The sequence below is a fragment of the Syngnathus scovelli genome, chromosome 11 (genome assembly GCF_024217435.2).
Source record: "Syngnathus scovelli strain Florida chromosome 11, RoL_Ssco_1.2, whole genome shotgun sequence".
Taxonomy (NCBI): domain Eukaryota; kingdom Metazoa; phylum Chordata; class Actinopteri; order Syngnathiformes; family Syngnathidae; genus Syngnathus; species Syngnathus scovelli.
This window is the reverse complement of record NC_090857.1, coordinates 1300657-1327413: the sequence shown is the minus strand read 5'-3', so window position 1 is coordinate 1327413 and position 26757 is coordinate 1300657. Positions and strand designations below refer to the sequence as shown.

Below are 26757 nucleotides of genomic sequence, written 5' to 3'. Positions count from 1 at the left end.
TTTGAAATGGAGATCTTAACCATTATTTCAGACTAGATCGATTTACCCTGTTTCCAACACAACACCCCTGACGTAACCATCAATTTAAGGCTCAGCGGGTTATCCCTTCACTCCCGAATTAAGTTGCTGTATAGTCCCCCATACAAAACCAGTCACGGCTACTACACATAGACAAGCACAACAACCAGTCCATCAGATGAAATGCTCGATGAAATGTAGTTGACTGGGAGCAGGGGGGGGGGTTAGGGTTAGGGTGGGGGGGGGGTTATGGATAAAAGGCCCACATATTTACAAAAAAATGTAAAGCCCATATTTTGGGTGAAATTCCTCTTTGTATTTTAACTTTACATCTAATTTATGGAATGGTGGCTGGACATTCATTGATGGGATTTCAGTACACAATAAATTCATTCAACATCACATCCTTAAAGCGAGCTACACACATCATTTAAGCCAGCTATGTGTGTCTCGCGCTTTATGTAATACAGTCATTTACCATTGTAGAGACAATCTATATTATACGCACCAAAAAATAAATAGACGAAGCACCTCAAAATGATTCTGACTTTGGGGCCATCTGCAAATAGCGCAACATGGACATGGTCATACACATGGTACAATGTCTTACGTGTCTCTGAAAAGGTTACTCTAAAAATCTATTTAACGTTAACAATCTGGTCAACCTACCCTGAATCATTGCGTGATATTCGACAGCAAACAACGTTAAAAAGCACCAAACGTACCTAAATGTCGATAATACGCAACGTTTATCATTTTTTCAAGATTCTCCTGGTGAAGTGCATGACGGGATTAGACGATGAAGTGGTTATAGGTATCTTTAGAGTCATTCTCATCAGCTGTTTCCCTTCTTAATGGCTAATTCATTTGTTTCCTTTATGACTGCCGTCTTTACAATCGTCCGTACCTATAGACATGATTTGGGACAATGGTTTCGGGTTGCACACACATACAGTAAGTCATCATTAGGGCCACACAGAAACACAGCTATATCTATGTAAGTGGCTTCAAAGTGTAATAAAAGAATCATTTTGCATAATGTTACAGTGGAGTAAACTTTTTAAATGCAGTGCAGTATTTGTTGAGTATAGTTGAGTTGTTTTGAATTTTTAAGACTAATACAGTTGTTTTTAACCTTTTAGAAATAGATGCCAGTCATCTTTCTATTGTTCACAATATTTAATTCTGTGTGGCGCTAACATTCCTTGTGTTGAGTTTTTAGGAAGTGGAATCAAACGGTGTCATCATTTTCCTCCTGCTGGTGGAATTATTGTGAACGTCATACCTGGTAGGTTATACTGTACACGGCAGCAGAGGTGATGTTGTATGAGTTTCGAAGTTAAGCAGCTAAACTAAAAAGTGCTAGAACAGTTGCAGAGAGAAGGGAAAAAAAGAGAGTATGACAGCAACATTTTCTACCTTCTAAATATGAACGTGCGAGTTCAAAGTAAGGATGAGTAGCAGAAAATGAAAGTCAATCGAAAGCTAAGGGAGCTAAGCTGACGTAAGCACCAATGAAGTTTTTCTTCTTTAAGGCATCTTTGTTTTTTGTTTTTCACCTGCACAGGTTGGGAAGTCAAGGGATTGCATAATGCGTTACATTTGGCTTCGAGAGACAGAAGCAGCAGATATGAACTTCAGCAACTTCCACTGTGCTGTCATACTCTTTTTTCTTTCTTTTTTTTTTTTTTTTTAACCTCTGCATTGAATTTCAGAACAGCTTCAGTGGACAAGCACAATGTATTCCCGCACTGTGCTGTGAGGGTGTGCTGGTTTTGGCATCACCTGAAGTGGTTTGGGTCGATTAGCACCAATCTACTAAGAAGAGGACTGAGGGCAAAGAGGTGGACAAGGGACCTGAAGTGAATCATGTAAATACATATAAACAGGGGGTCGTTGATTTGAATGGTCCCAACACAGACTACAGTTGCATTTTGAATAACAATCATTTGGGTTAATTAGCCATGGTAGGAATGGAAATCTGTTGTAAACTATGGACCCCCTGTATATATTTATTACAACTCCATCTACTGCTACAAATACTATCGTATGATTTTTACTTTTAATTTTACATTGTAGGAATGATGCTTTAAAATAATCTCACAACTATTTTTTTTGTCTGAGCGTTCCCAAATGCACAGTACACTTTCATCACAGCAGACGAGTAACAATGAGTGTTTTGTGAACTTGTTCACAGTCTTGGCAGGCTGGGGTCGTCTTTGTCCGGTGATTCGATGTAATTGGCAGCCTCTTGAAGTTTCAAAAGCATTGCCATCTGATATCACAAAAGACACGATCGCATCTATTTCAAATAAAATCACTCATCTTTGCTGAATGTCATGAGGTGAGCTCACTTACCAACGGATCAGATTCTGTTGAGCTGGGCGTGGTCTCCTTGCGGGACTTTTCCTCGTCAGCCTGACCGGGGCTACTGGAGCCGATGCTCGGGGGTGGAAGGTGGAACAGCTTGGCCTGATCCTGCTGGGCAGAAGGCCAAGGCAGTGTGCCCCTCACCCACTCCACGGGGTCCTCCCACACTGCTTTCTGACCGTGGAGCTAGAAAGTGGCAGCATATCAGGGTAATTGAAAAGGAAGCCTCCACCACCACCACCACCACCACCAGGCTTTTTCTCTTCTTCTGAAGAGGCCATTGTGTTTGCAACACTGCCTGAAATAAGACTTACAGGAATACATATAATATTATGAAGGTCTCTCACCTTGATGCCATCCTTGGCTCCCTCTTGCAAATAGGGAATAATAGAATGGTTCCAAAGATCAATGAACCATGACCGGAACTCGTCCACCGTGACCGGACAGGACAGGAAAAAGCACGGGCCTGAGGAGACGACGGACGGCAGAACATATTCAAGCCAAACTCTTGGTTCCCACCCCCCAGTATTACATGTAATCCTACCAATGAGAAAGTCTGATGTGCTGTGTTTCTCCAGGAAGGTATGCAGGTGATACCACAGTTTGGGAACCCAATCCAGCACACGGACCAGGTCCTCGTTGGTCAGGTTTCGCTCGTCCTCGGACTCCATCAGCTTCCTGTGCAAGTAGCGTACCAGGAAGCCATTGGCGGGCTCCACATTGTTGGAGAAGGTCACCATCCTGAGATAAAGTTAAAAGTCAGACTCAAATAACTGATGTTAGGAAATTGTGTCAGACACCATGGATATCTTCAGCACAGTATGTAATACTGGATCTTGGAATGACACCACTGACCTGAAACTGAGATGTAGGCTGTGGTTTGCCGTCATCTTCACTGGCTGATTGCTTGTTCCAATGATGTACGGACTGAGGAAAGAAGCAAAGTCACACGTCAGAAAGGGCGCAAAGAGGACAAGTTCCCCCGAAATTTGGTAATAGCAAATTAGGTGGAGTATTACCAACTATATCATACTACCATTTGTGATATTTGCACGTCAGCGCTCCGTTGACTAATTCGCTGACAGAAGCCGGATCGTGAATATCGTCCACGATGATGACCAAAGGATTTTCTGAAGAGCTGGTTTCTCTGTCGATTTGATTGGCCAAGTTCAAAAGATAAAGCTGCAGATCCTGGGTGGAGAAAAAGGAAATAAAGATCTTCAAATGCTAATAAAAACCAAAAAGGAAAAACAGGCTGTGTGACTGGCTTTTGTCTCACCTTGCAGGACTGACGATGCATATTGAAGGTCACCACGATGCCATCGGAGACTTCGCGGGCACTTCGGTCCACCAGGTACTCGGCCAGCCGTGAGGCCAGGTACGTCTTGCCCGTTCCGCTCGGTCCGGACAGGATGAGTCTGCGGTGTTTGAGCAATAGGCTGATGTAGTGTTGCATCATGGGTTTAGGTATCAGGGTCTCGAACACCAGGCTGTCCACACACTTCTCCTTTAAACCTGGGAACAGAAATTTTGGAGATACAAATAAAGATAACAGATGTGGATAAACAGCACCATCTTTTAAAAACATGATTCCAAACTCAAGTGGGCGATTGAACCTGTACCTTTGAGAGCCAAAGTGATACTGGTGGGACCTCGGGACATGCAACGAGAGGGCTGCGTCTCTGGCGCCTCTCCTCCCAGTACCCTTTTGATGTGACCCATGCTATAACTGTAAATGGAGTCCGTTGAAAGGCCAAGACTGGAGGTGGGGTCCACTTTAGCAACATAAACCTGGAATGAGGGACAAAACAATGAAGGACTGGCAATCGGAATCAGGGACCAATCGGGGATGACATTTCTTTTATATTCATTCAACCTGATGGATCTTAGACGAATAGGTTTCATTTTTAAAAAGACTTGAGGACACAACCCTGAGTTGTCTTGTATAAGTATCCACATCAACTCTCGGCGTAAAGAGCGGAGAGGAGCCCCTGCCGTGTAAAATTCCTCGCAGATCATTCACACAATTGGAAAATCCTCAAATGTCAACGGCACGATTTCAGCGGGACCCTTTGCCATTATCGCGTCTGTATTTCCATCACCGCTTGTGCTCCGGAGAACTCTTTACAAGTTACGGCTTGCTAAAATTAAATGCGACAGCTGATTTTCAAACGTCAGCATGTCTGTTACACATTCTGCGCCAGGGCTAGGTCGTACGTAAAGAATAGCTGTCTCACCTTGAAAGCCTGACCGACGGCAGAGTCCAGCATGGGCCAGTCCATCCTGCCGTTCACCCTGACGGTACCGAGGAAGAAGTTCTGTTGCTTCACCTCCTGCAAGGCAGGTGACGCATGTATCATGGTGTCCGATGTTCGTCAATCAAAAGCACACTTACATCTTTGAAGACGTGCAAATCTGCAACGCTAGCCACCACCCTGACACGGTGATCATCTCGCTGCGACGATAGGCTGGTGTAATCCATGGAATCTGACGGAAACAAACAATGACTCAATGACTGACTCAGGGGTCATTGATGGCATCTCAGGGTTTCAAATGTACCTGTGCTGGTTCTTCGGGCATCACGCACCGCAACAGAATGTCGTGGTGATAAGTTGGCAAGAGAAGTGAGACCTGAGGACTGGGAGACGGAGGTGGAGGGTCCAGGAGATGGGCAGGAGGACAGGCTACTTGTTTTCAGTTGGTCGTTCTCCACCTTGAGATTGATCACTGTTTTCTGTTGACACATGAATGGCCTTAGCAGTAAGATCTTATGTAAAGGAGCGTGGACTCCAATATGTGGTAGTAACCAAGGGATGAAGCAAAAAACATGTGCACCTGCATGTTGGTCATGGTCTCCTGGAGCTGTTCTAGCTGATGGGCAGAAGATAAAGCCTCCAGTCGGATATCGGTAAGTTTCCGCTCCTTCTCCCACAGTTCCGAGCGAAGGTCAGACACAACCTTATCATCTGCCACCTCGGTTCCCTCACATAGCCTGCGTAGGTTTGGATTACACTTACTCCACTTTGTCTTCTGATTTTCAGGTATGTTTACGAGACGGCGCATTACCCAGATGATGAAGCAGAGGCTGAGGCTTTCATGGACGATGGCGGAGGATCAGCCCCATCACGGTTGACTTTAGGTGAAGGTGGTACAGACGATTCCGGGGTGGCAATTTCCTCAATGTCGTCATAGGGCCCTGTTGGCTTAGCACCCTTCTTGAAAGCCTTGTTGAACGAGCTGCGTAACTGTCAAGAGAAGAAGGGATAGACATTCCTTTACATCCGCCAAATACACAGTACCGGGGTTCTCGGCTTGCAATCGTCTCGACGTACATTTTAGGGTTACAAATGTGCCAGATGTGGTTTTACCTGTCTGTAAACTACAGGTAACAATCTCGAGAAAGTGGTTCATTGAGACAACATGCTCTTAGGAACACAATCAGATGGGGGGAGGCAAGAGGAAAGGTTTACAAAGCATCGTAACTTACCTCATACACCTGAAAATAAAAAAGTGCGGCGGCATGTGGGAAAAGATAAGAGTGTTACTTAACAGCAGGATCATGAACACATGCGGGGAAAAATCTGTAGGTTCTGTCATGCAGTCAAAGTTGCCATTTGACTTAGATGTGTGTCCTCACCCAGCTCTTCTTCTTCTTCTTCTTGGCCTCCAGCTCCTTGAGACTGCCCATGCTGGAGTGGCTGGTGTTGCTAGCGAGGCTGGAGAGGCTTTCTGATGAGTTCTGGCGATTTATCTGCAGTTCTGTAGAAAATAAAACCACAACACACATTAAGGATTGGACGACTCTAGAAGTTTCGGTTCATATACAGATATTATAAATCGTTTACCTTTTGACACGATCTCGGAATTATTGAGAGCATCATGAATGATATCCTGAGCCTCTGTGTTTTTAGTCTTCAGAATCTCAATGGTGTCCTTCAGGTCGTTCAGCTCAGAATCCTGAATGGAGGTAAAACCCTGAATACATGGTGCCTTCCTTCTTTTTCCCCAAATTGCTACTTATCGTTCACATGATATCATATGACCAACCTTCTGTTCAGAAGAAGCTGACAAGGTCTGCAGGCGAGCTGTCATCAGTGCCAGACTCTGTTCAAAAGCTGCGACCAGATTAGCCTGTTCGACATGGACGGAGAGTTCAATTCAGATCCCCACAAGCTAAAAAAAAAAATCACTTCCGACATCCGGAGGGAGGAAAAATGCGTATTGAACAGCAGTGGATGGCGTGACAGAATTAGAAAATCACAAGCTGGGCCAAATGTACTGACACATTCAACAGGTTGAAAAGTTTAGAAAAGATCCAATTGGAAGTTCAGAGTGCATTTTCGGCTCATTCTGAGGTTTCAAGCAAAAACTCAATGTCTCTAACTTTTGGTGAGTAGTGTGTCATTTACATTTGAGAAGCATTTTTTTGACTCAAGCTGGAGTCCAACAAACCTGGCCCAACTGCTACACCCAACATCCGCAGCAGTGACCGGTTAGCGGGTAGGGGAGGGGGGGCAGGCAGCGAGGAGCAGGAAGTCCGTGAGCCAATTAGCGGCCAAGAGAATAAAAGAGAGGACATTGGTGGTTAGGCGTGGGAATAACCCACTCAGTGACACATATACAAGCAGGTATAATGACCAACGGCCATGTTAGTTCAAAAAGTGTAAAGCATCAAAAGAGGAAGTGGCTCAGTGTTAAAGTGCCGTTAGCTGGATGTACAATGCAAGGACCACGTGTCCAATTCTGACATAATGTCCATTTTATTTGATTTATTTATTTTATACTTGTGGTTGTTTTTATAGTGCACTAAAAATAAAGTTGAGTTGCGTTGGAGCAGCCATGTCATTGCCGAGGCTGTTTTACATTGCGTTTATTGTCATATTGAATATTATTATTGAATATTTTATTGTTAGCATATCAAGGTAATATGAGCAGACGTGTACCAAACTGCTTGCCCTTCGAATAAAATCATATTAGAAGTGACATTTTTTTCTCTTCATGCTGCCATAACTTATTTCCCAAGTGTGCTACTTGGCAGAGGAAAAAAATTGAATTGTGACACCTGAACCATGCAGTGTATAACCAGCCAATGTGCCAGAGCAGCGTGTTAAGGTGGAGGAGGTGTTGTTATGCTTTTAGAGGGAGAATGACAAAATCAATAGTCGCAGTTATACGTACGTTGGCAGACAGCTGCATGGTCAAGTCGGCAACTTTCTCCTGAGAAGATTCCAGCTCGCGCCGTAGTTTGCGGATTTGCTGAGGACCAAAGATCACTCGTTATACCGTTATCGACACAGAACAGAAAAAAGTGAGTTTAGTTGTGATTATGTCTCAAACAGTAGTTAGAAGGAAAAAAAGTACAAACCCTGGAAAAGGGTCACAATGAAGGATAAAAACTGCCACACTCAAAACATATAAATATATTTATTATTGCTTGTAAGCTGATCTATATATATATATTTTTTTTTTTAACGTTAACAATTGATGCACTAATTGTTTCCTTCTTTCTTGGGGTGGTGTAAGAGAAAATAATCGAGACACCCTGCACTAAATACAACACAGAACATCTGACAAATGGACACAAGCCAACAGAAAATGAGCCAGTTGCGTTCCTGCGGCCTTACCTCCCCTTGGATCTTGTCCTCATTCTACGGAAAGCATTGCGAAAGCATGTAAAGAAGAGCGACGACTTAAGAACAAGTTGTGCAGAAAACAAACTTGACACTATTGCTGGCTGAACTCATTGTGAACCATGAAATAATGATCAGAAACAGAACAATAGTAGTCCGGGTCATTAAAAGTGCAATTTGACTTGAAAGGCCTGCACATCATTTCGCTGAAAACTTGACTTACTTACCGAGGAGGAGTAGCTGGATGAAGCATTGGAAGCTAAGGAGAGCACAGAGCCGTGTACTGCAAAAGGAAAAACATATGATATTCATCCCTTAATTGCCACATCCTGTAAGTGCGCAAAGGTCAGATAATTGGACGTCTCTGAAAAATTCTCCTTTCGATTCTATTCTGAGAATTGTTTTTTTTTTCAAAAGGCTCACCATCATCTGCCGGTTCGCGGAAAGAGCCGGAGCGCATCATGCTTTTGGGACGATCTGCCAGCGACATGGTGCTGCCCAACGGGGAGGAGCCGTAGAGCTCGTGCTCACCGGGAGGCCCGATGCTATTGGAGCGGGATATCCTCGGGGTGCCCGAAGAAGAAATTGGTGCAACTATCATTAAAGAAAAGGAGACACATACAGTCAGCAGAATCAGGGCACTCAAAATTACTTTTTGCCATTGTCTCCCAATTGCCGATTTATAAATCTGTCCTGTGTTGAAGGAATGGCTCACTCACCCACGTTGGTGAGAGGAGCTTTGGTGGCGGACAAGAGGTGGATGGTGCGGGTGGGTGACGGCAGCTGAGGTGGGCTGTCGCGCTCGTTGTGCGAGTGGCGGCGCCCTGGTTTCATGCCGTCGTTCTCCGACAAACTTGAGCTGCAGCGTCTAGGGAGAAAGCTTGTTTCAGTTTCAAATAACACGCAGCAAGGAATGTTGAGTGATGAAAGAGGGTCCTCGGTTTCCAAGTTCTGAACGTTTATTTACGAGGATCGGAACGCTGTCTTCTCCATCCTAACCACGTTATGCCAATTAAAAGTATGAAATCATCCAATTGCACTTGGTTTGAAAATGAATATTCATTCCAAAATGTAACTTTGGTCATCTAACTTTGACAGCAATGTAGTGACAGAAACAGCTACTAAATGCTCTTCCACTAGATGGCACAATGAAGCCGTGTTCCTACCTGTTGCTCATTCTAAAACATCATAGCTTTGTGTTCAACTCAACAGATGTAAATTTCTCACCAAACATTTGTTAAATATATTGCAAGATTCATCGTAAAATATAAAGTCGGCGCCTTGGATTTATAACGATTAACACACTTCTCTAATTGAAGCGAAGACTAGTAAAAGTCCGTCGGATACCGAGGAGCATCTGATTATGAACGTACTCTAAGCCTTTCTTTGGCAAGGTGTTCCTATCGCTCTGCAACCTGTGGAGAGGAAGCAGACCTAAGTAGAGTAATTAAAACAAACGAAAAACATTTGTGTCTGTTGAGACGACGCCGACTAACCCTTCGGAAAGGTTGAGAGACGTCCTGCTCCCCGCGCCCCACGTCCCAACTCCCCTCTCGTTATCCTGCGACTCTTTGCTGCTAAACCGGGATCGAGAGGGCACGCTCATTTGCAGGGGCAGCGACTCCATGCTGCGGTGCATAGTTGACAGTTTGGGATATAGCAGGGGCGATCCCCCCAGGCTGTCGCTCGTATACGAGCCGGGAGAGTCGATGTGCAGCACGGGCGCCGGGCTGGGCGTCAGACGGGTTGCTGAGTGGGAGGAAGCCAGGTCCTGGAGCTTGGAGTAAGGGGGGACTTTGGGAGGGAGGTCCTGAATGGTCACGCAGGAGTCCAAGCTGTTGGAGTTGACCTTGTCCAGATGAGCCAAGCTGGGTGGACGCCCCAAAGACTTGGCTAACATCCTACAGGAAGAAGAAAAAAATAAGTCATACAGCCATTTATTACAAGTACCAATACGGCTCTAGAGCGAGTCGGCGGCACCTTGGCGTGGTGGGCGATGAAAGTTCAGGATATTTGCTACTGCTGGTCCGTCTCAGGCCGTGCAGTTTCACCAAAGATTCTCGCGAGGACTCTGAGGGAACCTGGACTTCTTTCAGGGAAGCACAGTCTATGTCGATGTCGGCACACACAGCTTTAGCCCTGGCTTTCTCCTTCTCCCGGTCCGTCTGGTTCACCGGGACAACCATCGTCCGATTAGACATTTTGCAACTGGTGGGGTCTTTCACCCTGGGGCTTGCCGAGGCTACGGTGACGGGCTTCAGGGTCAGCAGACTCGGGTCTATAGTGCCGCTGACGGGTCGGGATGCGGGGCGACCGATGACGCTGAGCGTGCTGGACTTGGCGGGTCGAGGCAGGCTTCGGTACTGGATGCTATTCCGGGCATTGGGCCCCAGGAAGCTGGGCTCGCCGCTGGCATCAAAGCTGTTCTTGCGGCCAGAAGGCGCTCCTAACCCCATGGGCTTCATTGACATGCCTGAGGACTTTGGAATTTTCCCCACGGTAGCAGAGCCAGTGGAGATGGTGGCACCCCCTGCTGTAAGTACTGTGGCCGTACCGGTGGCTGCAGGCGTTCTCTTGTAGCCAAAGGAGGCTCCGCTCGAGGGTTTGACTAAACCAGACGGGGGCTTTCGGGTCTCCATGTGATGATCCCGGCCGGCGTCAGAACGCGAGCGTTGGAGACCTGCCGTCTTGATGGAAATCTTGGATTTGTCCTGCGGCTTGTCATTTTTTGCTGCTGCATAGAGAAAACCACAAGACAACAAAAACTTTGCTTACATTCCCAGTAGTAAAAGGAAGGACAGAAAATTTAAAGGTCAACAAAATGATGAATTAGATGAAAGTGAAATGACTCGCCTGCATCGGATCAACCATTTGTACTGCAGCCAAGTTCAACTATAAGCAAAGACACATCTGTGTTTGCTTGGAGGAACTTTTATGTGCCTCACGTGTGAATCACTGCCAGACTTGATTCATAAAAGGTAATATAAGTCCTTCTGATGAAAGTCAATGCATACCCCAAATATGGGCACATAATCAAAGCACACTTTTGTATTTTTCGGTTAGTTTTTTATGTTTTGGGGCGTAATCTGAGTAGATGTCATAAACCTAGCTACCATTTCACCTTTCATTCATCTTTACTTCATGATAAATCACATCTCTGCAAACTCATTTTAAGACAACAAAAATGGATCCATTCTTAACAAAGTCAATCAAATCTTTTTTGGATGTTGGCTCTCACCTGCCACTCTCAGCATGCTCTGCGACGTGTGGGTGATGGGGGAGGTGACCCCCACCGGAGGATTCCGACTCTTCTTAAAGCTTCCCGGCGCTCCCAAACTTTGAGGCTTCCTGGCTTCTCCTTTGACGCTCAGCTCGTCGCTGAAACTGGGCGGCTTCTTCCTCCACTTGCTCGGCGCTTCTGTTTTCAGACTACCCGTGTCGTAGCCGCTGGTGTCCGTCTTGCGGCCCGCCTTGCCGTCTTCGCTGTACCAAGACAGTCCGCTCTCCACCAAGGAGCGCTTCTCGGCATCGGTTCGGAGCTGTTGCGAGACGAGACGAAAGGCGCGGTGAGGATAACATCGCGTGCAGCCTGCTATCTCCGACCGACTGCACTGCTCATTGTAGTAATCTTGATTTCATCTCAGCAACATTCCAGAGGGGAAGAAGCGGAGATAAGTCAACTGCCTCGAGCAGTGGAAGGGAAAAACAACGGCAAGCTTTCTCACTCTCTTTCCTCATGTTGAGTTGCACAGGTGAGACGAGGCAGATGGAAACATCAAGCAAAATTACCAGCATGGATAAACAATTGCTTTCTCAATATACAGTTGCTTTATTCATCGATCAAATCAAAAAGCCGCTTTAGTTGTAGCAGCTCACCATGACGGAAGAGTTGCGTCTGGATCCCAGTGGCGTGTTCGGAAGCGAGTTGAGGGACGAGCTGACGTTGAACTCTTCTGAGCTCAAGTTGTCCGAAATCTCGCCGTCACCGTCGCTGAGCCCGCTGCTGATGGAGCTGCTTTCATCCCAGCTGAAAGGAAGAACCAAAAATAATACATGAAGTTAATGACCACCATATGATCGGCAGATCACTTGAGGCAATCAGTTTTGAGGAAAAAAAACATCAGGTGATTGAGACTTATTTATGAGTGTGTGATAAACGATCCTGATCCCAGACATTTCATTTGAATCTTTATTAACTGGCGCTTCAAGGGAAACTTTCCGGAATTTGCCGTTAAATCATGCCGGATTCAAATAACCAACACCTCTGGCAGCTTCAGGGTTAGTTCACGGTCTGGTTGGGGTGTGGGGAAATCGGAGTGACAGCCCTCCCCCGAGCGTCCGCAACCTCCTGCGTCGCTTCGAAACAGATGCCGGGTGGCCAAGAAATGAAAACAGAACTCCCCGCGTGGGGCCGTGGATGCGTGACTCAGATGAACGGTACAAGTCCGCCAGGAGGTAAATATTAAGCGCAATAAAACACATGGAGTTCAAGCCCAGTTAGGAATTAAGTATAATTACACAGTTGGTTGTCAAGTTTCTGCTGGCCTGCTCTCAGAAATGTGCTATAAGGTAAACCATTAAAAAACACTCAGGGTTGATCCAGTTTGCTTCAATTCTGGTTACCCACTAATTACCATTTGAAGCTATGAAGCCTAAAATTAGCCAGCGATGCGTTGGAAAATGAGTTAAACTGTCCCAAACGCTCTCAGAGAATTAACTTTGACATTTTGGATCATTTTCTTTTAACATTTGATGTTTGTCGGTGACGGTGTTGATAGTGCGGCAGATGGGAGAAGTATAACTTTAAATTCTGACTGACTACCAACAAGTGAGTCACGACACAAATGAACAGCAGTCCAAGGATAATATGACGCAACAAAGGACGTACGTATAAAGCCTTCTTCGGTATTGATAAGATAAATATAAGAAATCCTTAGAATAATCGAGACAGATTTGTTTGCCTACATATACACTATATATGTACATCAACAATTCAAAATACATTGAAGCGGGAAATATATCATCGGATTAAACACTGTGTACAATTGCGTATTGCTTTTATCGGGCATGATCTACAACTCAGAAATATTTTCAGCTAGTACCCCCCGTACTCCTCAAATTAGCCTCGTCAAAGATTTTCCATTCCACTTCATATTTCTCAGGATCTAGTTGGGAAAAGCTCATCCAAAGTAATAAGCCTCCTCCCCGTGCCGCCACAAATCCCCCAGATGACGGCATGCAGGAGCTCCGGGGAGGTATGACTAGTGTGTAGCCTTGGAAAAATGTCTTTTTCTCCTCCTCCCTGATCTCATTAGCACGCTCTCTGCTGTAGAAAATGACCACTGCAGGAGGTAAAGACAATACATATCAGAGGAGCAAGCGTGAGATGAACAAATAATGCTCAGTCCTGACTCACATTTTCAGAGAGGGTTTGATTTAATGGTTGGTTTGTGGTTCTAGTTTGCAGACATGCCGTGTCTCACTGATGTGTCTGATAAAGTTGTTGTGTCTGCCTCAGTAATGCTTTCATCATAATCATCATATAAAAAAGCAAAATATGGTATTGCTTGTATTTTTGTTTTTGCTCATGATCTACAAGTGTGGTCTGACGTGACTCCTCAGTCGCACTGATAAGAAATTATAGCCATTAAGTTCCCCGCTCGTTATTTATGGTATTACCATTCGTGCAGGAGACTTGATGTTTTATCACTGGGTCTGTCTGTATGGCTGCACTTCACACAGAAATGAGCGAGGCTACACCAGTAAGTAAATACTGAGGTCGTTATAATAACATCAAAAGACACTGAAGTTTAAGGATGTTACAGTGTGAGACCAGAGTACAAAGCAAAGCTGGACTGGAAAAATAAATTCTCTTTCAACTCCAGAAGTCCCCTCCACCCCCGCCCAATTTTTAGCCACAATACGATGAATTACGACATTTCACGTTCTACATTTTACCCCACCTTTCTCGGTCAATGAGTCAACGGTGCCATGTCAGCATGAGATGACTTGGCAAAAGGAGTCAAAGCATAAAGCATTATAGGATGAACTCAACTCATGAGCCAGCACATCGTCCCGCTTTTATTTATTCTCCCTGAAAGCGGCGCTGAAGTGATGCTTCATTATTCCAATGGCTGACTGAGCAACGTGGGTGGGTGGCTTTTTCTTTTTCTTTTTTTTCTGGAGTCATTTGTTTGCTGACCCTCCGCTGAGGGAACGCCACGCTGTCCCCAGATGTCTTTGTGGGTATACAATGTGACAACAGGAATGTGTCAACGCTTTATAAGATCCAACATAAAACAAACTACAACATAACTAAGCATCTGAATGAGTTAAGAAGGAATTGATCAAGAACTTCTTAAGTGAGGAAGGTATGAAGTGAAAGAGAAAAAAAATAAATGAATGACTGGATAAGCTAAAAACTTTGACACGAATAGAAACTCTGAAATACTTTTGTTCTTCCGTACAAAATCCAGGTTGACACATTTTATAGAGGAAACACGAAAACGAGCAAATAAAGTCTGAATTAAATGTTGATAAGGTCATGAAGAATGATCCCGAGCAAAATGACCACGTGATCAGAGCAGAGACACAATTGAGGTCAAAAGCATGCGAAGCTTCAATAGTCAAGAGGCTCTAAAAAAAGGTCCCGGCCGAGCGAGCCAGGAAAAGGGAAATTGAGTGCAGACTGCAGGGACCATAAATCCGGGATGAGATGACTGCAGCAAAACCTTTCATTAAGTCCAGAATGTCTTTCGTTGGTACGCATTTAGTTTCCACCAGCGTTAGGGCCGTCATACGATACGTGCCAAAGTGTTGAGCGCATATACTCGGCTCCGGCCAAACCTTATCAGCGTTGCCATGGAGGAGACATTGCCAAGGAAGCATCTTAAAGCAATGCTTTGAAGCAAGAACGAATACCAAAGGCAGGAAAAATGAACCCATCCATTTGAGCAATATGGAAAGTTGTTTATCATTGTCGTTGCGAGAATTTGCTAACATCACAAAGACTACTAGTTGAATTAAATTGTCACCTATAAGGACAACAAATGACGTCAGGTTTTGCCTCACTAAGCCAAAGTAGTCCCAGTCTTATGGGCATACTAGTAGTCCAAAATTTGCACTAGTATTGGCGAAAGAAATGACTAGTACGGGAGTTAGTTGTTCTTCTAGTACCCTCTAGTCATTGAACCAGTGCGCTAAATTGCCTTATTAGCAAGGACAAAGGTTCTTCAATGTATAATTCTTCATCATTTTACCTTAAGACAATCCACACATGCACCATTCAGCAGTTATCACGGTGACACGCAAGGCAGCCTCATGAGTGGGTCAGTGGAGAACGGTTGCCATGGCAGCACATCTCGAGCCACGTTGGTGTGTGCTGCTTGCCGCACCAGTCTGCTTTCTGTTCACTGCATTGTTGCCACTATGCTGCAGTGTACACACGGGAGACGCTGTCCAGATCTTCCTCACTCGACATTCATGTTGGAAAGCTTGATGCTACGTAAGCTACTAGATTTACACAACACTAGGGTTTTAATGTTGTCTTAGACAATATTGATTTTCAAAGTATAAATAGAATGGCGCACGGGTATTGAAGATACTATCGTGCTGATTGATGCAACTGCTTTGCCATTGTAGCTGGATGAGTTATAATGGAAGATGTATTCTATGACACAATTCATACAGCGATCATGCTATGAACACGTGCCTGAGCAGTGTGGGCTGATCTACGTATATCCATTACACATTATTGATCTGGCTCTGTACTGTCAACATTAAAATATGTGCCGCTTAAAGGTGATATGAAGTCATTCGACATTATTATCGTACTTGCGTAGGTGACGATAGAGATCATTAAATTGGAATTATCGCAAGTGACAGTTTAAGACTTACAGGGGAGGATGGGCTTAGTGATGATTTCAAGCTTGTTGCCATGGTTACGCCGGAGCGGCCTGATCTATTTTCAAGAGCCGGTGCTTAATGGTTCTCAATGAGCCTTTGAATATGTGTGTAGATGTACAGTAGGAATGCAAAATGCAAATGTAGCATGGAATTTCCAATGTGTGAGTAGGAAAGCAGATTTGCAATACAGGAAATAAATACAGACTAGAAAATCTTGCAAATTAGAGAGGTGAAGAGTAAAAACAGCAGTCACTATTTTCATCCCTTGGCATGTCTGGAGCCTACTATTTCTTTTGCCACCTGGCACTGGAATTTTTTTGCCACATTGTGGGCACAACGTGGTGATTTTTTTTTCCCCCTAAGTAATACCTTTTTAACTCTGACCTTGTCTTTGACATGCCGCTTCCATAATACGCGTGTGCAGTATTCTAAACGTGCATGGAAGAACTTCCCCCAGGGGGCATCATAACCAGGGAGCAGCTGTATCCATCCATCCATCCACCCGGGTGTCACCTTGACTGCAAGACTTCTACTCACAGTCTCCGATGGCAGTTGCGAGCATTTAAATTTAAAATGACATCTTTACATTTTTTGGGAGCCTGGCTACAATATGCTTTCTTACAACATATGGAAGACGATGAGAGCAGTCAGATGTACAATATTCAAAGTAAAGCCCTTTTTTTCCACAAATGTGATGTCAGACCAGAGTTGAGCTGGCGGAGTGATTTTGGCTTTTACTTTCTGCTATTCTGCTATGTCAGCACTTTCCAATAATGGCACGCTGGTAAATTGGGTGCGAAAAAACGTTTGGGAGCCAACTGAACAAAGTGACAATCATTTAAACTAGTTTCCACTCTCCTGGGAAGTTCATTTTTCCATTTATTCATTTGCTGTACTTGCTTGCATTTGGATGAATTTTGGAAGCATAATTTTTTTTTCCAGACTGGCACTTGACCATTTTGCATGTGATCTTTATGACATTATTCTGTCAGAGCCTTTGCACATGGCGCCATAATGAAATAATATGACAAGCAAAAATACACGTGCTAGTTTTGAAACAGGGCTATCTTCAGTGGTTTCACATTTCTTATACTATAATCTAAATTCTACATTGATGTATTTGAGCATGTTCCATTTTCCACTTTCCAGCCATATAAAAGTTTTCATCTCTTTCCTTAATGCACTTTCCAGTAAGACCTCCTTTCCAAACACTCGAGAGGCTGAGCTCAAATCCCATCCGCATGCCGACAGTGATAAAAAGCTTCTAAAGCACACCAGAGGACCGTCCTGATTTTCTTTCTCGTTTGCTCTCAGTGGGTTGCTGTCAATCTGCATCCTTGTTAAATCCTCTCCTGTCATCCTTTCTTGACACCCAAAATGATCAAAAAGGACTTGTGTACCTCAAAAGATCTATTCTGGTCTTGTTGCATAACTGAGGGAACACCGTGTGGGTATTTCAGATTCCCTCTGTGAGCATAATGAAGAATTTTGATTATAAAGAATACTGATGAATACTGATTTATAATAGGTGCTTCAATGATTTGCATTGTCTTGCTTTCTGCGGCATGGTACTGCGCTGGCTAATAGACACCAAAAGGGCATCTGCAGTCACCATTGGAAACAAGTGCATGTGTTGCCATGGAAACAGGACATTTTATACATTCATGGGACTTACCCATTAGTGAGGTTGTCGTCATCATCCTGGAGGCTCTTCCCCAGAAGGTCACTGTCGCTCAAGTAACCAGACTTGAGGTCTCCTTCATCCAGAAGATCTATACGTGAATTCCCGCTCAGCCTGCCCGAGCAGCGAGCTGGCATGGTCTGGGCGACGTATGGGGAGGAGATCTTGGCTCCCTGGTAACCGCCAGCCGCAGAGGACGGGGCTTCGCCCGCCTGGAGGCGAGGGCTAGCTTGCCCGTGGCGCCATGACAGCGGTGAAGAGCGGTTGGACAGGCTGGACATACTGCGGGCGTTGGTGTCGTCGCTGTCGTAGCCCACGTTGCTGCTGTCCACGCAGCTGTGGATGGCACAGGACACTACATTAGGTACCTCCCTTTCTGTAGGCATTGTTGTTTTTCCTCATTTTGAGATGTTTGACTTCAGAAGTTCCAATGTGACCATTGAGGCAATGTGGGAAGTTTTCTTCTTGTATGTGGGTCAGGGGTGTCAAAAAACTCTGGGCAAGAATGGGAACATCTTTTAAGTTTCATTGCATAACGATATGCACCGAGTCACCTCGATAAATATTACCATGGCGGTGACCATGGGAGTATTTTTATCCGTCCTTGTCAGATAATTTATCAGCAGAGGAACTGCATTGGCCTGCTCCAATTTGAAGAGAGGCAGACAGCAAGTGTTACCTGTCCAAGGCTTTAAATGGACAGTTTGTCGCAAAGGCGTTTTAATTTTTTTGTTATGGTTGGAAGTCAAACAACCAAGTATTTGCTTATGTTGTTGTTTCATTGGTCTTAACGTGATGAACTTCAGTTTCTATTTGTGGGATGGTTCATTTTATTGTCTGTCACCTGTGGCTGAGTTGGGAGCCCCGGAGACTCGACATCGTGTCCTCCAAATTCTGACGGAGGTCAAGGACATTCTGTACCGTGCGCTTTCTCTGTGACTCGGGATCTGTGGATCAATTAAAAAAAAAAACATTAAGTTGCTGTTTGTTAAAAGTGATAATATAATATAATAAAATAATATATGCATATATAATAATAAAATGTAGCCTTTTAGAACACACACCCGCGACCCTTGTGAGTATAAGCAGTTTGGATAATGAATGAATGAACTTGATGGGAGCATTGCTTTATATTTCCAAAAAATAAATTAAAGTTGGCTGTTTGTTCAGGTCGCTCAAGTCGAACTAGTCCTTTGGTTAAAGGTCGTAATCTTCCATCTACCGAGTGCAGCGATACCTGGCAGTTTTCTAGGTGGTTCATCTTTTGTGTACTGACCGAGAATGGGTGAAATGAAGTAGCCTTAAGGGTAAACCTCGCTAAAAAAAATAAATAAAGACAGAAATACTTGCAGTGTGCAGAGAAGCAGTATCTTTAAAATGCCAGGAAGTCAAATCTCTGAACCCTTTGAGGCTTGCAGGCAGCACTACCGACTTCATATTTCTTTCCCTTGGCATAAGTCGGGAGGGATATTGCGACATTTGTGCTACTCTTGCATGAGCGATCGCATATCATTACGATGAAATGTTAGGTCAACACACGCCCCCACCAAGCTGCCCGCCGTGTCTAGTTTTTATGTCAGTAGCAATATAACTGTCTCCATCTTACGTGCATGGGACTCGGTTGCCGGAATGACCTGGAATCTGTGTCGCTGTCACTTTTAATTCATCTTTTAAAAAATCTGACCTATTCATTGATCATCATGTCACGCAAACCTGTGAAAAATACACTTGAAACATTTGCTTGGTAGCTTTGTTGTGGTCTATGTTATTTCCATTTGATGATGAAAATGTTTGATATTTTGAATTTTATATACCAAGTCTTATTTTAATTTGAAGTTATTTTGTGCCGGTCTATGAAATAAAATTCAGATTTTAAAAATCGTAAGCATTTGCGGTTGTAATGTATCAAAAACAGGTTCGGAAAAAAACAAGGGGTGGAAACTTTTGCAAGGTCCCTTGATGTATGCTTTTTTTATACCCAACTAATGTGCCTGATCGACACATGGGCTAACGAAGCATGAGTAATATGTTTAATCAGCAGAGATTTATTCATTACGATGTAACCAGGAACACATGCTCATAAATACGACACCTTATTATCTTATTTATAGTACCACGCTGACCATGTATTTCATCCTGGAGACTTGAGACTTCTCTAAAAGGCCTTTTGTGCTCTCCTCACAAAGATAACACTGCACTTCATCATACTGGTTTGTAGTAGCTTGCCCTTCTTTAATGCACAATGGAAAATGACCTTTACGACAGTGTCAATCAAAAGTGAGCATTAGAGGCTTGTCAAAGAATCAAAGAATTCTTGATCAATAGCATCCTCTATTGATAAAAGTCACCTCTATGCGCACAAAGAGAATACAGCATCATCTCTCTGCCATTTGCACACAGGGTGCAAACCATCTGTCCTCACCCTAACACATGAATGGAGCCGGGAGGAGGCTAAATGTGCGTCTGCGCCGCCAATATGTATCCAATATGGCACACGGGTCTATGCATTTTTTTGGATTTGGGGAGCAGCAACGGGTTTTTGACAGAAGAAATCAGGCTGCTGGTAATCATCATCACCGCAGAGCCCCTCGAGTGATTTTTTTTTGTTTACCCCTCGCAATTACATTGGGATCGGAAACAAGCACATTTCACACAATTACGCTCGCTCGCTGAGGGATGGTGAGAACAATGCAGCATAGCACATGACCGCAATTCCTTTCTCATCCTATCCTCTGTCTGGAAAACATTACAATTTATGAGGGAATGTGTGACTATTTGGAGATGCGAGCAGGTGGCGAGTGGTGCCTGCTCGGAGAGGCGTGTGCTGCCCCTGAGGATTCGTCAAGGCTCGCACAAAAGGGGCGGTGGTGAGAAGCATCCATCCATTTCCCAATGCCATCTGACTTGGAGTCAAAAGGGGGCTTGTGAGACGGAATGGTCCCAAACCGCAGCAGTAATGTGAACCACCAACAGACAAAACCCCCTAGTTCCATTTCTCATACTACTCAACCTGGAGCCAATCGCAGCTGATTTTACAACCTCCCACTAGTCAATTGCTGAACCAGCGTGATCAGATTGAGCGAATTACCAGTGGTCAAAGCACCCTCCATCTAACCTTCAGCCGTCTATATTCTATCGCTTTTGCTGCTCAGGGTATTGGGTGAGGCAGAATCAATGCAAACGGGTTGACTGAGGGCAACTACATCCTGGTCCAAATCGTTCGGCAACTGCACAACTAGAGATTGAACAAATCAGCTTTGTGAACCACTATATGAAAACGGTCAACCATCCATCCGTCCCTCCAGTTTCGTTTGCAAATGATACTCAGCGGGTGAGGTGGAGCCTAACGCTGCTAACTGGAGAACTAAACCGTGGACAAGTGTTTGATCAATCGCATACGACTACGGTGATCAAAGACATACAAAAATGACCACGACACTACCACTGACTGAAACCATTTTCTACCACTCAGCCTGTCGCCAGTAACTCGCAGAGTTCCTTTGATCAGATCAAACCAATCTGCATTCAAGTCAGCTGTGAAGAACCGCACGACCGGAGCACCTTGATCTTTCCTTGAACTTGGCCTTGCTTCACTCACCTAACATCTGGCTGAAGAGCAGCTGCTCCAAGTCGCCCAGCACTGTCACCACAAGTTCGGGGTCCACCTTCAAGAAGGGCTTGTCCCCATCTTCTTCCCCCTGACCCTTGGAGCCAGAATCCCCTCCGGCTCCCGGCTTCTTGGCGGCTGCCTTGGCCTTGCTGGAGAGGATCTCGTCATCCGACCTTCCATCCTCGGGGGCCTTGCTGAGGGGCTTCACCTCCGCGTACGGAGCGCGAGGGATCCGGCTTTGCTTGCCGGGAGCTGACGGAGCCGCCAGAGGGGCAAAGGGCTTGGGTTTGCCTTGGAAGAGGGAGTGCTCCGACTTGGAGAGGTTACGAGAAAGCGGGGCGCCGCCGCCACCGCCTGGCATCTTGCCCGTCGGCTTGCCCGTCTTCCTCAAACCACCCACCCCGGACTTGGCTATGTCATCGCACCACTCGTAGAGGTGCAACTTCTTCTCGGCGTCGGTGAGTACGGCCAGGTTGGTCATGGATCTCTGCTTGCGGAGGCTGGACGCCACGGGCAGCCTGCCCTCGGAGCTACCTGCCCGGTAAACCTTGAGTTCACCCCGCTGGGTACTCTGAGGCACCCCGGATTTAGGCCTCTTGGCCCCAAAGCCAAGTCCTTTGCCATCTGCTTGACTGTACGTTTTGGAGCTATCCATCTTGAAATCTCCTTCCCTTCCTTTCACACTGCTCCCATGCATGCCTCCGGCATGGGAGCGGAGAATTGAGCATCAACGGACAAGGAAGAAAAATGAGGTTCCACGCTGCAACCTTCTTCCTGTCACAAAGAAATCCTGCCTGAAAAAAGGTTCCTTCTTGCAGCAATCCTGCAACCTCCTCTTTCTTCCTTTGCTCCCGCTGCAGCTGTTGCAGTGCTGCCCAGGCGCTCCCTTCCCTAACGTCCCCCCCTTCCTTCTTTTTTTTTCTTTCCGTCCGCCTCTCAACGCACCCCTCCTGCTGCGGGAGTGCGCAGCAGCAGAATGACAGCGGCGGCAGACGCAGAGACGCTCCCCTCCTCCTCCTCTTCTCTTTCTTCCTCCTCCCTCTCTCAGCTTGCACTCTCCTCCCTTCTGCTCTTCATCGCTTTCCCCTGCATTTGCACATTCTCGCCTTTCTCAATGTGAAAGCCAAAAAAAAAAAAAAAATGGCACCGGTCTGATGTATCGAAGCATTTTTCTGCTGATTCCTCCCAATCCTTTGTTCCTTCCACCAACCCCCCCCACCCCCTTCATTGTTTGTTTGCTGCGCTCATCGTTTGTGAGCCGACCAACCCTGTAGCCTGTTGATATTGATCCCCGAGTCAATTAGGGCTGGCACACTTGTAGCTCTTCCCATGATCCATAGTCTAAAAATGTAACCAATTATCGATCCTTTAGTTCACACACTGTATTTTTCCCGTCATATAAATCGTACCATCAAGACGGAATTATAGTCCAACACAATATAGGAAAAACATTATTTACCTTGTCACTCATCTCAAGGTGGCTTTAGTCGTTATTGACATTTTCCTACTGGCAGAATGAGGTACGACTAATCAGGCTTCAAGATATAGTACTCGAGACAAAAAAAATAGACACAAATCCTGATCCTACCTTCCATCAAAGTCTCTGCACTGTTTTCTTAATGTCCTCAATTAACTCTTGGATAAACGTATTTCCTTAAATGGAGTACACACAATAAATGGACACATAATAATAAGTGTTGCCACCAAAATTCCCCACACGTTTTTTGTTAATCTAGCTTGGCTAAATTGATTAAAAATGCCCATTCCGACTCTGAATATGCAGTCAGTGGTGTAGTCACACACGCCACAGCCTCCAGCAACAACTGTTGAGGCTTCATTCCATACAACAACTGGAGCAAACTACACTAATCACATGCACTACGATGCCTTGTAGAAGTGGGCTGACATTTTTATTCCCTGCTTGTAAAAATAGAGCGGTTTGAAAAAGTCTTCAGTAAGTGACATGTGCCAATGTAAGCAAGTTAACACGCCCATAACCACATATGGAACTGTGCATATGAAACATGTAATTAAATACACAGACACACACACACACAGACACACGCACACACCCGCAGAGTTCATCATGCAGTCTCTCCGCTCACACATGAATGTAATCCTCCTTTAAAATATTCCACATTTCAGATATCCTAACATTCCACGTGAAACAGCACGCAGAGGGCGACTCACAAGCAGAAGTGCATCATGGGAACTCCCCCATCTCTTTTTGACACAAAACCACATTGCACACATAAACCACAGACCAAACGCAGGCAGCGTCCCTTGCAAAAGTGTAATCTTGTACTGTAAATATTCAAAATAAAGTTATATTTAGCTTTTACAGACAGCGACACACACAGTTATATCTTTCCTCAAAAATACTGCATACAAACAAGCAGTAAGTGTACTTGGTTATTCCTGACTTAATGTATATTAGTAAGTATTGAAGTGTAAAAAGATCAACTGAGTGTAATTGTTTTTATATTCAACATGGCCCAAATGATTAAAATGTATATAGCATACAGACCTACATAAAAAGTGTATCACCTAATCAAAGCAGGGGAGCATATTTTAAATCAAACGCAAGCCAAAACCAACTATATACATGTTGTAAAAGATTCCACCCACCCAGTCAGCAATAACAAAACAGAATGTAAAATGTAAAAAAAAAAACATTTTTAAAGCTTACACAACGCTACTGGGCTTTTTCACGGTGTGCAGTGAAAGAACTTTATAGAAGACAAAGTCGAGTGCTGTCCATTATGTCGCTACAAAGTCCGAGACTGTCTGCAACAGCAGGCTCCGAATCCACACGGGTGCTTTTCTTTAAATATGGCAACCCAGGAAGAGACACGGACTATTGCATTTGTTCTGCCAATTAGTTTCTGGGAACATGTTCAAGTCCGCTCGCCATGCCCTGACGAGAGGTCACGGATCCACACCCACTGTAGGCTCAATAGCGTGATTGTTTTGAAAGAGCGATAGCGAGAACGTAAACTAATCCTTCGGTGACTAATTCCCATCAGGCTAATTTTGCACAAGCCGTCTATGTTGTTTGCTTGGAGATGAGCTGTCGCCATCACGAGAAAGGAAGTCATGCTATGCTTGATTTATACAAATAAGGATGTCAACACCATAATCGCCTTGAACGTTGTCGATAAAACATTCCCATAAGCTATTTTCTGCAAAAAAAAAGTGCTAGATGTGAATTTGATGAGGAAAAACATTTAAACAGTGTCCTGCTCTCCTTCACATCTGGCTTTGATTCCATCATCATGTTTGTGTGGACGGACCCTTCCACAGCTGGCCTTCCCTGAGCGCTATGCGTCATATTTTCGGAGCGCTCAGCTGCAAGGATGATGCTAGAGTGACGACATTGTGGCTTAAAGATCACAGGGAGAAGTGTGCTGAAAACCTGCGTGTATGAGAGTAGGATCATTACATCTACAAAGACCAAACGTGAGTAAACGTGAGCGCTCGCAAAGCAGGCACCTCTGCCAAAGTGCGTGTCATGCGTCAGCAGCTATGAGCTCAAAATGCAATAAGATCCTACAGAAGCACAACAAATTGCAAGCTGATTTGACGAAAGTTGAGACAGATATTTTCCATATACTTTACTTTTTTGCTAAATGCATTCTCTGGATTAGATTTGGATGGGTTTTGACATAAGGGATCTTATTTTGGTTCCAAACTGTAACTGTGAACATAGATGGAGTTTTCTTTCTTTTGGTATACGGGGGAAGGTAGAAAGGGTTGTTTGCGCCGTTGTGGGAGGGGACACAGTAAACGTGTTTGCTATTTAATGGAAGTGGCTCCATTGATTCCTTTGAAATTCAGTGTACGAGAGGAGGAAGGGTGGAAGGAAAACCAGCCACCAGTCCTCCAAAAATACATATTAAAAAGTAATTACGTGTAAAATCAATTTTGCTGCACAAATTGTGCTTCAATCGTTGCAATAAGCCATTTAATGGCAAGACATACTGCTGCTCTATTTTCAAAACTCAAAAACAAGCCTGCTTTTGGTCCGTCTGCTTACAAAAAAAAAAAAAGAAAACAAGAGCGGCGAGACACTAAAATGACATGAAAGCTGATCCGCTCATCAAAGCACTCAAGTCTGCATCTGTCCAGCCTTCTTTCAGAGACACTTAGTCTCTGGTCTGGCATCTCCCTGGGGAGCATCTCAATTATTATGATAATCAAGAAGAAGTATATCATTTTGTTGTTGTTGTTGTTTTTTTATGGTCCAACTCATCCTTTGATATCATTTTCTAAACCACAAAGTCATGTATTTAAACCAGCATGTCTAAAATTGTCTTTTAAAACAAGAACTTCATTGCGTTTGCAATTTTTTTGGGTAAAACTATCTAAAGGGTGCTTCCGATCAAGTTTTCTGGTGGTCATGTTGGAGACCTCTAAAATATATTCAATTTCAATAGGAAAAACTTCAAGCAAGGCGTAACCAACATGAGTGGTGTCCATTGGTGGAAAAATAAGCAATTTTCAAAACTTTCCAGGACTCACTACTGTGTCAGATGAAAAAATACATATTTTTGAAGCTCCTGAAAAGGTCTGTAATTTGTCTGAATATTAATAAACAGTAAGCCACTAAGATTCTGCTAAAGCCAAGGAACACAGTGTGCTAATACATTCATACTTTAGTAGCAAAAAAGTACAAGGTTATTTTGACACCTCTGCAGAAAAACTCCCTGCATTACACATTTTATGCAGCAAACGGCATCTTGATGTCTCTCCAGAGACCATAAAATATACTCGTGCTGACAGTTGGGCATAGACCTCAAGATGTTTTTTCCTGCATGCAAGTAAAGACGCCAGTGGAACGAACGGTTGATGCATATAACAGGTGTGGGGCATGCACAGTGGCGTGAGTGAAGCTTTTATTGCCAGTTGTTCTCTTGTGACAACAAGTAACCCGTGTGTGATGCGTTCGCTCAGCTGGAAAGATGCCTAACAACCTCATTGAACTTTGCGAGGGGAGAAAAAAACGTTTTGCTTCATGATACCACTAGAGGGAGACAAATTCAGTTGTGACATTTAAGGACTCAAAACTTGGCTATGAGCATGAAGGGTTGTTTGTTTATATGTGCCCTAAAATCATCTGGTGACCAGTGGTGACGGGCAACGTCCTTCTTGCCCTCAAGTCAGCTGGGAAACTCTCACTCGCAACCCAAACGAAGATAAGCATGAACGAAAATGGATGGACTCACCGAGATCATCGCAGCAAACCTCCATGGAGTCTGAGGAGCAGTCGCTCAGGTCCTCTGGCTCCTCCTGAGCCTGACACCTGCAGTAAAATATTATTTTTTGAATGACAACATTTTGATCATAGTCCAATTAAAACAGTTGCCTAAGAAAACATCTGGAAAATATAGCAGCTCTTTAGTCATATAATATGTTGGTTGCAATTATCCACTTGGTGGGTGGGCAAAAATTCCTAAAATTGAAGTTATATTCCCAGTAATTGTTCCAACAATAATATCGTGTTCCTCACCTGTACCTGAAGGGTGCCACCATGTTCACCCTTC

The 26757-nt window shown here is 44.4% G+C and overlaps 1 protein-coding gene across 1 annotated transcript; it reads right to left on the bottom strand.

Annotated features, from left to right (window-relative positions):
* Positions 1-265: 265 nt before the first annotated feature.
* nav1b (neuron navigator 1b) lies at positions 266-22199 on the bottom strand. The gene is made up of 29 exons (XM_049733088.2): positions 21203-22199; positions 18449-18551; positions 17599-17940; positions 11895-12045; positions 11257-11557; positions 9999-10752; positions 9515-9919; positions 9392-9433; positions 8738-8886; positions 8442-8612; positions 8246-8301; positions 8013-8036; positions 7567-7644; positions 6436-6519; positions 6234-6345; positions 6026-6147; positions 5455-5633; positions 5224-5380; positions 4948-5122; positions 4784-4875; positions 4626-4721; positions 4011-4179; positions 3668-3903; positions 3425-3579; positions 3244-3315; positions 2933-3129; positions 2736-2854; positions 2377-2574; positions 266-2293 (listed from the first exon to the last, which is right to left on the bottom strand). The coding sequence occupies exons 1-29, from the start codon at positions 21909-21911 to the stop codon at positions 2210-2212; spliced, it is 5532 nt and encodes a 1843-aa protein (XP_049589045.1). The 5' UTR covers positions 21912-22199; the 3' UTR covers positions 266-2209.
* Between the last annotated feature and the right edge of the window lie 4558 nt (positions 22200-26757).

Excerpts from the sequence above, each read along its gene's own strand:
- nav1b (XM_049733088.2), bottom strand. The coding sequence starts at position 21,911 with ATGCATGGGAGCAGTGTGAAAGGAAGGGAAGGAGATTTCAAGATGGAT. Across the intron at positions 8,037-8,245 it reads CATCCAGCTACTCCTCCTCG|AATGAGGACAAGATCCAAGG; the intron begins GTAAGTAAGTCA and ends TGCTTTCCGTAG. Across the intron at positions 4,876-4,947 it reads TGCCCGAAGAACCAGCACAG|ATTCCATGGATTACACCAGC; the intron begins GTACATTTGAAA and ends TGTTTCCGTCAG.